At 43.1% G+C, this 12,130-nt stretch overlaps 2 protein-coding genes and 2 pseudogenes across 2 annotated transcripts; all 4 read left to right on the top strand.

The window, feature by feature from the left end:
* The first annotated feature begins 150 nt into the window (after nt 1-150).
* Nucleotides 151-1,274, top strand: LOC130137199 (alpha-1,3-arabinosyltransferase XAT3-like; annotated as a pseudogene).
* Nucleotides 1,275-3,604: 2,330 nt separating this feature from the next.
* Nucleotides 3,605-5,554, top strand: LOC115665113 (alpha-1,3-arabinosyltransferase XAT3-like). Its single transcript, XM_030587005.2, has 3 exons — nt 3,605-3,753; nt 3,875-3,982; nt 4,200-5,554. The coding sequence occupies exons 1-3, from the start codon at nt 3,639-3,641 to the stop codon at nt 5,354-5,356; spliced, it is 1,380 nt and encodes a 459-aa protein (XP_030442865.1). The 5' UTR covers nt 3,605-3,638; the 3' UTR covers nt 5,357-5,554.
* Nucleotides 5,555-5,899: 345 nt separating this feature from the next.
* On the top strand, nt 5,900-8,613 carry LOC130137198 (alpha-1,3-arabinosyltransferase XAT3-like; annotated as a pseudogene).
* A 1,002-nt stretch (nt 8,614-9,615) lies between these two features.
* LOC130137209 (alpha-1,3-arabinosyltransferase XAT3-like) lies at nt 9,616-11,503 on the top strand. The gene is made up of 3 exons (XM_056308002.1): nt 9,616-9,870; nt 9,983-10,090; nt 10,317-11,503. Exons 1-3 carry the CDS (start codon nt 9,756-9,758, stop codon nt 11,471-11,473), a joined length of 1,380 nt encoding a protein of 459 aa, XP_056163977.1. The 5' UTR covers nt 9,616-9,755; the 3' UTR covers nt 11,474-11,503.
* The last annotated feature ends 627 nt before the right edge of the window (nt 11,504-12,130 follow it).

Raw genomic sequence — 12,130 nt, 5'->3', positions numbered from 1 at the left:
CACTGAAGAGAGAGCCTCTGTTGAATCTACTAAGAAGTCTAGTAAGAGGTCACATTTCGAGCTTCTACGATGTTACTTTGTTTGCTTCTAATGAAGTCAAATTAATGGACCAAACAAACAGTATCGGAAGAAGACAGAATCAAACTTCTCTTTTCTCCCCCTCTTCTGAAATTGAAGGTCCTATGTGTATAGCAGGAGAAGAGAGAAACCAGTTTGAGACTACGGGATTCACATGCCACTTTGACCGACACACCGAGATGTGTCTCTCAACTAAACCCGTTAGGATCTCCGGTTCCGGCTTGACCATTCACGTAGTGTCCAATGAATCTCACTTAACGGGGTCTGTTTGACCATATCCTAGAAGAGAAGCCGAATTTGCCATGAAACAGGTCACTCCAGTCCATATACTTCATGGGAACACCGATGATCCACCGACCTGCAATATCACCACGATGTTTCAACCTTGATCTTCTCATCGGGATTCATAGGAAACGCATTCCACGAGTTCATTAAAATCATCATCCCCTTGTTCCTCACGTGCCGACACTTCCGGTCGCAACTCAAATTTGTCAGTCACCGATTACAACCAATGGTGGATCAACAAATACAGGACAATTTTGAACCACTTGTCCGGCTGCGAGGCTCTCGATTTAGCCGATGGAAACGTTCACTGCTTTCCTGGGCCAGTTGTGGGACTTCGGTACCACAGCAATCTAGCAATAAATTCCAGCGATGTCCCCGAAGGACACACTATGCCAAATTCAGGTTCTCAGAGAAACCTATGGCCTGAAAACAAAAAGTCTACAGGAGATAGAAAAGGGGCGAACCCCGGTCCCGATACTAGTTGTGCGACGCGCGACAAGGAAAATTTTGAATGAAATGCGGTCACGGAACCGGCACAGAAGTTGGGATTTAAAGTAGTCAGCACATTGTCCCATACAATGTCGGACCTTGACCGGTTCACCAAGACGGTCTATTCATGCAGCGTAACGGTAGGGTTCATGGGCAGGGCTCACAAACGCGATCTTCTTGCCAAAGGGCGCGGTGGTGGTGCAGGTGTTGCCTCTGGGACAGGACTGGACATCGGCGACCTATCATGGAGTCCCCTTGACTGCTGCGGATATCTAACACTGGAGTACAAGATAGAGCCAGGAGAGCTCACTGTCGGAAATATACAGTCTCAATCACTCCACCGATCTCGGCTCGATCTACATGGAGGGAGTATACAAGCCGGGCGGGGTGGTGTATGTGGATGGTCAGGATGTGAAGATTAACTAGGATAGATTCAACGAGGCACTTGTGGAAGCAATGAGACTTATTGGACACTCTACGAAATGATCCGGTCTAACGAAAGCGGGGAGTGATCGTTGTGGTCAGAGGGCCTACACAAGGAGCAGCTCCCAGCAGGCTTCTTGGATGTGAAAAGATAGGAATGAACCGAATTGCATGCCGAACAAGGTAAACCGTGTCCGGGATATATACATGTGTGTGTGAACTGGAATTAAATCAAGGAGACGCTTTTTGACTTAAGACAATACTTAGCTTTGGAACTCCAAAAGTTAAGCGTACTCAGGCAGGATTAATACTAGGACAAGTGACCTCCTGGGAAGGTGCCCACCTGTACAATAGTTTGGATAAGTTCATGTAGGAATGTCACACTCCATAACTTCAGGTTTAGTCGGATAACCTGTGATTTGTGTCTGAATCAATGTAAATAAGATTACTACGTTTTGCAGATGTTCTATATAATATGGATCGAATAACACAAGCTCATGTGCCAAACAAACCAAATACGTAATGCTAGAGATCGCAACATATAAATATGAAATAAGATCATCTTACATAATGTTTCAAAAGGCACATTGTGACGCTAGGACAACGTGTGTTGATGGGTAAAATAAGAAGATCGACTGATTTTTCCACACTTCTCGTTCCTTTCTTTTCTCTTCTTTTGTCAAAATTACCATAAACTTCTCTTTTTGGCCCAAAGTCAATGTCAAATTGGATCTGGTCTCCGTTGTTCCTCTTTTTTGGTAATTTATTTTTTATCACCTTTTCCAAGGCTTGTTTTATCTTTTCAAAGTCACTTTCTTAATTGTTACAGCTATAAACAAACAGAGCTAATCTGCCTTACCCAAAAAAAAAAAAAACAAACAAAGCTAATGTCGCCTTTTGTCGCCATCTAGATCTCGTTGTAAGAGTTAATGTTTGGAGCACGATTTCACTTTACAAGGATCTTACATGTAAGGGTGAGCATGGTTCGAGTGCGCAGTTCTCACTACCCGCTAAAGACAGGTTCCGAAAAATCGGGAATCGCTCGGGTTCCATGAACCCATCCAGAAATCAGACCAGGTGGATTCATGGAACCCGTCCCACCAAATTTCACACAAATGGAGATAATCGAGAGCGAGAGAGGGAGGTGATGAACGGCAAGAGGCGTAGTTGTGAGTTGATGAGAGTTGAGAGTTGAAGCCGTGAGTTGATAGGAGTTGAAAGTTGAGGCGTAGTCGGGTTCCATGAACCCATCCGGAAACTAGACCGGGTGGATTCATGGAACCGGTCCCACCAAGTTCACACAAATGGAGGTGATCGAGAGCGAGAGAGGGAGGCGATGAACTGCAGGAGGCGCAATCATGAGTTGATGAGAGTTGAGAGTTGAGTCCGTGAGTCGATGGGAGTCGAGAGTTGATGACGTGAGTTGATGTTGAGTTTGAGAGTCTAGACAACAAGTGAGAGCTAGAGAGACAACTCAGATAAGGTGAGAGTGAGCCGGGACGAGCACTCAGTTGATAGGCATTGAGTTTCAAATTAAGGATTTTAAGGTTTTTATTTTTCTTAAATTTTTTTCTTTTTTTTTGTTGGAATTTTTTTAATACACACATATATATTACCGGTCTGATCCGGATGGGCGGTTCCACGCGTAGAATCGGGAACCGGACCGGTATTCACCGGTTTTAGTAAATTGGAACATGGAATCGCTGATTCTGTGCGAGACAGTTCTCGATTCATTTGTACACGCCTACTTATATGATGCGTTTAAGACAAAAAAAGACGGAAAAGAAGTGACCAATCATCTAGGGTCGACAATATTTGAAAACAATACATTCCATGACAACATCCGGAGCAAATTCAAATGCGGCACAATGTAGTATGTTCAGCTCGTAGATTGATATAAATTAACAAATTTTCTTCGTAAATTAATGATCTGACTGGTTAAAAGGTCTCGACAATTTGGTGCATATGCATATCTACTCAAGCTTCGTCTACGAGATACAGTAGCAGACTTAAACGTAGACCGAGGGAAAGTCCACTAATTGAGCACACCAAAGCAAGCGAAAGCTTGCTCAGCACCTTTAATTAAGATTATTAGAAATAATTAGGCTAACCCCCATACCAAGAATTAAATTAATCTCTTCTTTTCTCCTCGTGAGACTTGTTTGATGAATAAAATACGATACTCCAGCTAATGTTCTGTGTCATCCCCAGGTAGTCCTACGAAGCTTCCCAGTTGCAGAGGAAGACATGTGCAAGAATCTTTAAGAAAGGAAGAGACACCTTAACCCCAACGAATTGCTCATTTCAGTTTATTGATCTATAAGAATCCGCAGACTTGGCTATGTGCTTTAGTTTGACAGATTATGGGGAAGGAGTCGAAGCGCCCGGTGCTTGGAGCAGCATCAATGGCTTGTTTGCTTATTGTGGTTTCGCTCTGTATCACCCTTCTCGTATCGAAGGACTCGCCATTTCTTTCATGTAATCTCGGTTCTCAGTTCGACTTCACTTGTTACTTCTCTTTTCGCTGTTATATATCATGTTATGCAATTGATCATCGAAAGGTGACTCCTAAGTTCCTAATCAGGATTATGAATTTCAGGGAGGAATCAGATTCCAAATTGGAGGGGCAAGAATGATGCCAGAGAGGTAGATGAAGTGACCATAGAGAGAGACGCTCTCATGAATCTTCTCAGAAGACTAGTAATAGGTTACATTTTCAGCTTTCGCATTTCTTTGCTTATCTCAAATGAAGTCGACATGTTAACATAAGTATGCCTCAATATTTCTACAAGAATCATGTGTACTCAAACTTAATGGAATTAAACAGCAGTTTCCAAATCAAAAGACTCCATCTTTGACCTCTGCCCGGTCGTCTATTTGTACTTGTTTCGCTTACAGTAAATGGAGCTCACATCTTTGTGCAGGAGAAGAGAGAAACCAGCTTGAGGTTGGAGGGTTCACATGCCACTTCGACCTCCACACCGAAATGTGTCTCTCAGCTAATCCCGTTAGGATCTCCAATCGAGGGTTGACTGTTCACGTACTGTCCAATGGATCTCAGTTCGAGCGCTCCGTTCGACCCTACGCGAGGAGAGAAGACAAACATATGATGACACCAGTCACTCCAGTGCAGATACTTCACGGGGACGCAGCTAATTCACCGCCCTGCCATTTCATGCACGGCATCCCGGCGGTGATCTTCTCGACGGCTGTTACAGGAAACGGGTTCCACGAGTTCAGCGAAATGGTCATTCCCTTGTTCCTCACATGCCGGCACTTCCAATCGCAGCTGAAGTTCATCACCACCGACCGCAATGCCTCGTGGATTCAGAAATACTCAAGGATTTTGAACCGCTTGTCTGATTACGAGGCTCTCAATTTAGACGATGGGAGTGTTCACTGCTTTCCAGGGGCAGTTGTGGGACTTAGGTACCACAACATTTTAGCCCTGAACACCAGCGACGTCCCCGCAGGATACTCCATGCGCGAATTCAGGCAATTCCTCAGAGAATCTTATGATGTGAAGTTAAAGAACGTGCACGAGATGGAAAAGCTACAGAAGCCGGTCCTGATCCTCATTTCCAGGAACCACACGAGAAAATTCCTGAACGAGGACGCGGTTGTGGAACTGGCACAAGAGTTGGGCTTTGAAGTAGTGAGGGCAGGGCCTACTTTGGGGTCGAATCTAGAGCTGTGGGCGAAGATGGTCGGTTCAGGCAACGTTTTGGTTGGAGTCCACGGTGCGGGTCTTAGTAACGAGATCTTTTTGCCAGATGGCGCAGTGGTATTTCAGGTGGTGCCACTAGGACTAGACTGGCCTTCGACCAACTTTTTCGGAATTCCGGCGACCGCAATGGATCTGCATTATCTGGAATATAAGATAGAGCCCAAGGAGAGCTCTCTGTCTGAAGTATACGGGCCGGATGATCCGGTGATTGTCGACCCTGCATCTATCTTTGCGAAGGGGTACGTAGCAGGGAGGGCTGTGTACATCGATGGCCAGAATGTGAAGATCAACTTGGATAGATTTAAGGACACACTGGAGGAAGCAATGAGACTTGTTAGACATTCCAAGACTTAAGGCTGAGCTCATTGTCATTGCATAACAGAAGGCAACAGAGTTGGCTTTCTGTCATCTGTTTTTGGATATACACCTCAACTTTTTACTGAAGCAACATTCTATTGTTGTGTGCTGCAAAATTCTATTGCTTTGTATTTTTCCATATTTCTAAACTGTAAATAAGCTTGGTAGTAAGAAAAACGCGATCGGTTTACTGTTTGTCCAGCAACTTGTCAACAAGTCAGATATACTTATTTTCAATAACCAATATTTAGTTGATTGGTTCGAACTCACCGTTATTTTGATAAATAACCAGTTTTTATTTGCATTGCTTATCCACTTTTCAAAGTTACAAACTCTTATATGAGATTATCAATCTTAATTCAAGTGATTTAACAACTTCTTTTCATTAAAATGCCATTAGTCTGAGCTAACAGAAGATGTATTTTACAACTGCTGTATTCCTTGTGAATGAAATGCCATAAGTCCAGCTAAAATTTCTCAACAAGATCCTAGCGAGTGTCGTCAAAGTCTTTGATTGAATGAGAAGAGAAAACAGGCTAGATGCCAGATAAATGCTGCACATTGAAAGAGAGTGAGATGGGTAACATTCTTCTCTTTGGATTGCTGTAAGTTTAGCTTATAGTGTGGCTATTCGAATCAACAGGGAACAAGACTCAAAATGTTCACACTCAGTGAAAGCTCGACCATTGTTTTCTCGTCATTGTTGCAATCTATATTCCCTTTGCGACATTGAAGGATACAGTCTCTATCATGCAAGTCCCTTTCTAGTCATATTTGACGAGTATCTCCAAGATGAATTTTACATTTCTATTGGACGTGAGATTGAAAATATAGATTTGAACATATGAAGGGGCAAATGAAGTACTGACTTGGGGGCGCAGAACGAATGGCGGAAAGATTGATGGCATAGATTTGCAAAACCTTCCAACAAGACTAACAAAATTTAACGCCCCTTTGACCTGAACTCTGAAATGTGTCTCCCCCTTAAACCTGCAAGGATCTCAGATGGTAGATTGAGGGACTGACCTTTCACATACCATCCAATAAATCTTGAATCACATGCTCAATCAAGCCTTGCACAAGAAGGTATGATGAAGCCACCATGAAATGAAACTTGTCGCACCAGTGCAGAAATTTCGTGGACAAGTTAAATGAGTTACCGACTGCAATGTTCGAGCAGTCATCATCAGAACAGGTGAATTCACGGGAGGTGCATTCCCTCAGCTCAATCAAATCACCACGCCCCTTTTCCTAGACGCTATCATTTATAGCATTGAGGACAACCTACTAAGATAGTCTCATACTCCTTTTGGATTGGTTCATTAATCACATCACAAACTTCCGCTTGTAATCAAATTTCATCTTTCACAATACAGTTATGCAGAAGGTAATAGACATACACCATCAAATGGAGGAGCCAAAACGGAGACGATGGATGTGCATGATTTTTGCTTCCCTTCTCACTTATCTTATACTGTGGCCTCCTGTCAGAGAGTTTTAGACAAACCACTACGTTCCTTTGCAAGACACCAAACGGAGCAAGTGCTTTAGATTCTGAAAGATCTGATCTGATACCACTCCGATTCATATTGATTCCACGTATTATGAGAGCTGATACCTTTCACTGCTCCAGGCTGCCCACGCCAGAAACAGTTTGATCTGTTTCCTTGAATGAGGACAGCAAAAATTTCTAAGGTGAGTAGACTAAAATTCCGCCAAATGCCTCAAATTGGAATTAATTTCTTTGTCACAGTATAATGCTCCAGTAACTAGCACTGCGTAATGCAAGTCAAAACGCCAAGAAATGTTGGAGCTGACATGCCAAGCGTTGTTCATCTCGTTTGCTTCCTGTGTTAAAAGTTTAGCTATGCGTAATAGCATTTCCTTGTTCTTTCCGAACCTCCTAATGAACTCTTCTTGAGAAAGTTAAATAACATTCTCAAGACCCGTTTCAATTTGTACACCTGCAGTTGGTCAGATTTCGAGCTTCTAAATTTCTTTGTTTGCTTCTAACGAAGTTAAATTAATGGACTAAACAAACAGTATCAGAAGAAGACAGAATCCGACTTCTCTTTTTCCCCCTCTTCTGAAATTGAAGTTCCTATGTGTAAGCAGGAGAAGAGAGAAACCAGCTTGAGACTGAAGGGTTCACATGCCACTTTGACCTACACACCAAGATGTGTCTCTCAACTAAACCCGTTAGAATCTCCGGTTCCGGCTTGACCATTCACGTACAGTCTAATGAATCTCACTTAACAGGCTTGGTTCGACCATATCCTAGAAGAGAAGCCGAATTTGCCATGAAACAGGTCACTTCAGTGCAGATAGTTCATGGGAACACTGATGATCCACCGACCTGCAATATCACCCACGATGTCCCAACTTTGATCTTCTCATTGGGATTCATAGGAAACGTATTCCACGAGTTCAGTAAAATCATCATCCCCTTGTTCCTTACGTGTGAACTCTTCCGGTCGCAACTCAAATTCGTCGTCGCCGATTGCAACCAATGGTAGATCAACAAATACAGGAGAATTTTGAACCACTTGTCCGGCTAGAGGCTCTCGATCTAGCCGATGGAAGTGTTCACTGCTTTCCAGGAGCAGTTGCAGGACTTCGGTACCACAGCGATCTAGCAATAAATTCCAGCTATGTCCCCGAAGGAAACACTATGGGCGAATTCAGGCAGTTTGTCAGAGAAACCTACGGCCTGAAAACAAAAAGTCTGCAGGAGATAGAAAAGGGGCGAAACCCAGTCCTGATACTAGTTGCGCGATGCACGACATAGAAAATTTTGAATGAGGATGCCATCACTGAACTGGCACGGAAGTTGGGATTCAAAGTAGTCAGGACATTGCCCCATACTATGTCGGACCTTGACCGGTCCACCAAGACAGTCAGTTCAGGCAGCGTAATGGTAGGAGTTCACGGGGCAGGGCTCGCTAACAAGATCTTCTTGCCAGACGGCGCGGTGGTGGTGCAGGTGGTGCCTCTGGGACAGGACTGGGCATTAGCCACCTATTACGGAGTCCCCTCAACCGCCATGGATATCCAATATCCGGAGTACAAGATAGAGCCAGAGGAGAGCTCACTGTCGGAAATATACAGTCTCAATCACCCGGTGATTGCCGATCCCGGGTCAATTGGTGTATGTGGATGGTCAGGATGTGAATATCAACTTGGCTAGTTTCAACGAGACGCTCTTGGAAGCAATGAGACTCATTGGACACTCCATAACTTCAGGTTTGAATTAATTGCCATTGCAGGACAGAAGGGTGACATAGTCGGATTTCTGTGGTTTTTTCTTGGGATAAACCTGGGATTTGGGATTTGTGACTGAATCAATGTAAAATAAGATTACTACGTTTTGCAGATGTTCTATATGATATGCATCGAATAACACAAGTTCATTTGCAAAACAAACCAGCTTGGCACGTTACGCAACAGACTGCAACATATAAATGATCCATCATCTTGAAACGAGATCATCTTACTTACATTGTGAAGCTAGGATTATGTAGTTTGATGGGTAAAATAAATGAGAAGATCGACTTATTTTTCCACACTTCTCATTCTTTTTTTTGTTGTCAAAATCACCATAAACTTTTCTTTTTGGCCCAAAGTCATTGTCAACGTAGATCTGGTGTCCATTGTTCTTTTTTTATTTTGGTAATTTATTTTTATCACGTTCTCCAAAGTTTGATCTATCCAGACGAAGTCCTTTTTTTAATTGTCATAGCTACAAACAAACAGAGCCAATGTCACCTTTTGTTGCCAGCTAGATCTCGTTGTAAGAGTTAATGTTTGTAGCACAATTTCACTTTACAAACATCGGATTCAAAATTGTTCCAGGTCCTATATGATGCGGTTAAGACGAAAAAGATGGAGAAGAGGTGACCAATCATCCAGGGTCGACAATATTTGTAAGTGATCCGTTCCATGACATGCGGGGGCAAAACACGAAACAACTGGAGCAAATTCGAATGCGACACGATGTAGTATGTTCAACTCGTAAATTGATATAAATGAACAAATTTTCTGTGTAAAAGGTCTTAAGATTTGGTGCTAATGCGTATCTACTCAAGCCTCGTCTACAAGATACGGTAGCACATTCAAATGGAGATTATCAAAAAAAATCAGGCTAACCACCGTACAAAGAATTAAATTAATCTCCTCTTTTCTACTCGTGAGACTTGCTCGATGAATAAAAAACGATAGTCCAGCTAACGTTTCCCTATCCTCCCCACGAAGTCTTACAAAGCTGCCTAGTTGCAGAGGAAGACGTGCAAGAATCTTTAAGAAAAGACCGGACCCCTTGACCTCAATGAATTGCACATTTCAGGGTTTAATCTGTAAAAATCCGTAGACTTGGCTATGTGTTTTGGTTTGACAGATTATGGGGAAGGAGTCGAAGCGCCCGGTGCTTGGAGCAGCATCAATGGCTTGTTTGCTCATTGCGGTTTCGCTCTGTATCGCCCTTCTTGTATCGAAGGACTCGCCGTTTCTTTCATGTAATCTTGGTTCTCAGTTCGACTTCACTTATACTTCTCTTTTCGCTGTTGTATATCATGTTGTGCAGTTGATCATCGAAGGATGACTCCTAATACAGATTATAAATTTCAGGGAGGAATCAGATTCCAAATTGGAGGGGGAATAATGATGCCAGAGAGGTGGATCAAGTCACTGAAGAGAGAGACGCTCTCAAGAATCTTCTCAGAAGACTAGTAAGAGGTTACATTTTCAGCTTCTGCATTTCTTTGCTGATCTGATATGAAGTCAACATGTTAACATAAGTGTGGCTCAGTATTTTCACAAGAATCATGTGCACTCGAACAGTCGAACTTAATGGAGTTAAATCAACAGTTTCCGAAGCAAAAGACTCCATCTTACAGCCAATTGCGCTCGTCTATTTGTACTTGTTTCACTTACAGTAAATTGCACTGACGTTTTTGTGCAGGAGAAGAGAGAAACCAGCTCGAGGTTGGAGGGTTCACATGCCACTTCGACGACCACACTGAAATGTGTCTCTCAGCTAAACCGGTTAGGATCTCCAATGGCGAGTTGACTGTTCACGTACTGTCCGATGGATCTCAGTTTGAGCGCTCAGTTCGACCCTGCACAAGGAGAGAAGACGAAAGAGTGATGAAATTAGTCACTCCGGTGCAGATACTTCACGGGGACGCGGCTAATTTACTGCCCTGCAATTTTACTCACAGCATCCCGGCGGTGATATTCTCGATGGCCGTTACAGGAAACGCCTTCCATGAGTTCAGCGAAATCATCATTCCCTTGTTCCTCACCTGCTGGCACTTCCGATCGCAGCTGAAGTTCGTCACCACCGATCGCAATGCCTTGTGGATTCAGAAATACTCAAGGATTTTGAACCGCTTGTCTGATTATGAGGCCCTCAATTTAGACGATGGGAGTGTTCACTGCTTTCCCGGGGCAGTTGTGGGACTTAGGTACCATGACAATTTAGCCCTGAACACCAGCGACGTCCCCACAGGACACTCCATGCGCGAATTCAGGCAGTTCCTCAGAGAATCTTACAATGTGAAGACAAAGAACATGCACGAGATCGAAAAGCTACAGAAGCCAGTCCTGATCCTCATTTCCAGGAACCAAACGAGAAAATTTCTGAACGAGGAGGCCGTCGTGGAACTGGCTCAAGGGATGGGCTTTCAAGTAGTGAGGGCAGGGCCTAATACGGTGTCAAATCTAGAGCTGTCGGCGAAGATGGTCGGTTCTTGCGACGTTTTGGTTGGAGTCCATGGTGCGGGTCTTACTAACGAGATCTTTTTGCCAGACGGCGCAGTGGTATTTCAGGTGGTGCCGCTAGGACTAGACTGGGCTTCGACCAACTATTTCAAGATTCCGACGACCGCAATGGATCTGCATTATCTGGAATATAAGATAGAGCCCAAGGAGAGCTCTCTGTCCGAAGTATACGGGCTGGATGATCCAGTGATTGTCGACCCTGCATCTGTCTCTGCGAAGGGGTACGCAGCAGTGAGGGCTGTGTATGTCGATGGCCAGAATGTGAAGATCAACTTGGATAGATTTAAGGACACACTGGAGGAAGCTATGAGACTTGTTAGACATTCCAAGGCTTAGGGCTGAGTTCATTGTCATTACATAACAGAAGGCAACAGAGTTGGCTTTCTGTCATCTGTTTTTGGATATACACCTCAACTTTTTATTGAAGCAAAATTCTATTGTTTTGTATTTTTCTGTATGTTTAAACTGCAAATAAGGTTGGTAGTAAGCAAAACGTGATCGGTTTACTGTTTGTCCAGCAACTTGTCAAAAAGTTAGATATACTTATTTTCAATAACCAATATTTAGTTGATTGGTTCGAACTCAACCATTATTTTGATAAATAACCAATTTTTATTTTCATTGCTTGTCCACTTTTCAAAGTTACAGACTCTTATATGGAATTACCAATCTTCAGACAAGTGATTTAACAGCTTTTTTTTCCAATTAAAATGCCATTAGTCGAAGCTAACAGAAGACGTATTTGACAACTGCTATATTCCTCGTGAATGAAATGTCATAAGTCCAGCTAAAATTTCTAAACAAAATCGTAATGAGTGTCGTTGAAGTCCTTGATTGAATAGGTGTTTAGTGGGGCTATTCGTATCAACAGGGAACAAGACTCAAAATGTTCACACTCAGTGAAAGCTCGACCATTAATTTCTCGTCATAGTTGCAATCTATATTCCCTTTGCAACACCATTTCTAGTCGTATTTGATGAGTATCTCCGAGAT

This window comes from Syzygium oleosum, unplaced genomic scaffold (assembly GCF_021117445.2).
Source record: "Syzygium oleosum isolate NSW1041296 unplaced genomic scaffold, Sole_v2.1 Sole_v2.64, whole genome shotgun sequence".
NCBI classification, from domain to species: Eukaryota; Viridiplantae; Streptophyta; class Magnoliopsida; order Myrtales; family Myrtaceae; genus Syzygium; species Syzygium oleosum.
The sequence above is the reverse complement of the archived record's forward strand: the minus strand, read 5'-3'. Positions and strand labels throughout refer to the sequence as shown.

Bases quoted from the DNA above. Each gene is read 5' to 3' on its own strand.
- LOC115665113 (XM_030587005.2), top strand. From the start codon at position 3,639: ATGGGGAAGGAGTCGAAGCGCCCGGTGCTTGGAGCAGCATCAATGGCT. The intron at 3,754-3,874 runs GTAATCTCGGTT...TATGAATTTCAG, and splicing joins GGACTCGCCATTTCTTTCAT to GGAGGAATCAGATTCCAAAT. The intron at 3,983-4,199 runs GTTACATTTTCA...ATCTTTGTGCAG, and splicing joins TCTCAGAAGACTAGTAATAG to GAGAAGAGAGAAACCAGCTT.
- LOC130137209 (XM_056308002.1), top strand. From the start codon at position 9,756: ATGGGGAAGGAGTCGAAGCGCCCGGTGCTTGGAGCAGCATCAATGGCT. The intron at 9,871-9,982 runs GTAATCTTGGTT...TATAAATTTCAG, and splicing joins GGACTCGCCGTTTCTTTCAT to GGAGGAATCAGATTCCAAAT. The intron at 10,091-10,316 runs GTTACATTTTCA...GTTTTTGTGCAG, and splicing joins TCTCAGAAGACTAGTAAGAG to GAGAAGAGAGAAACCAGCTC.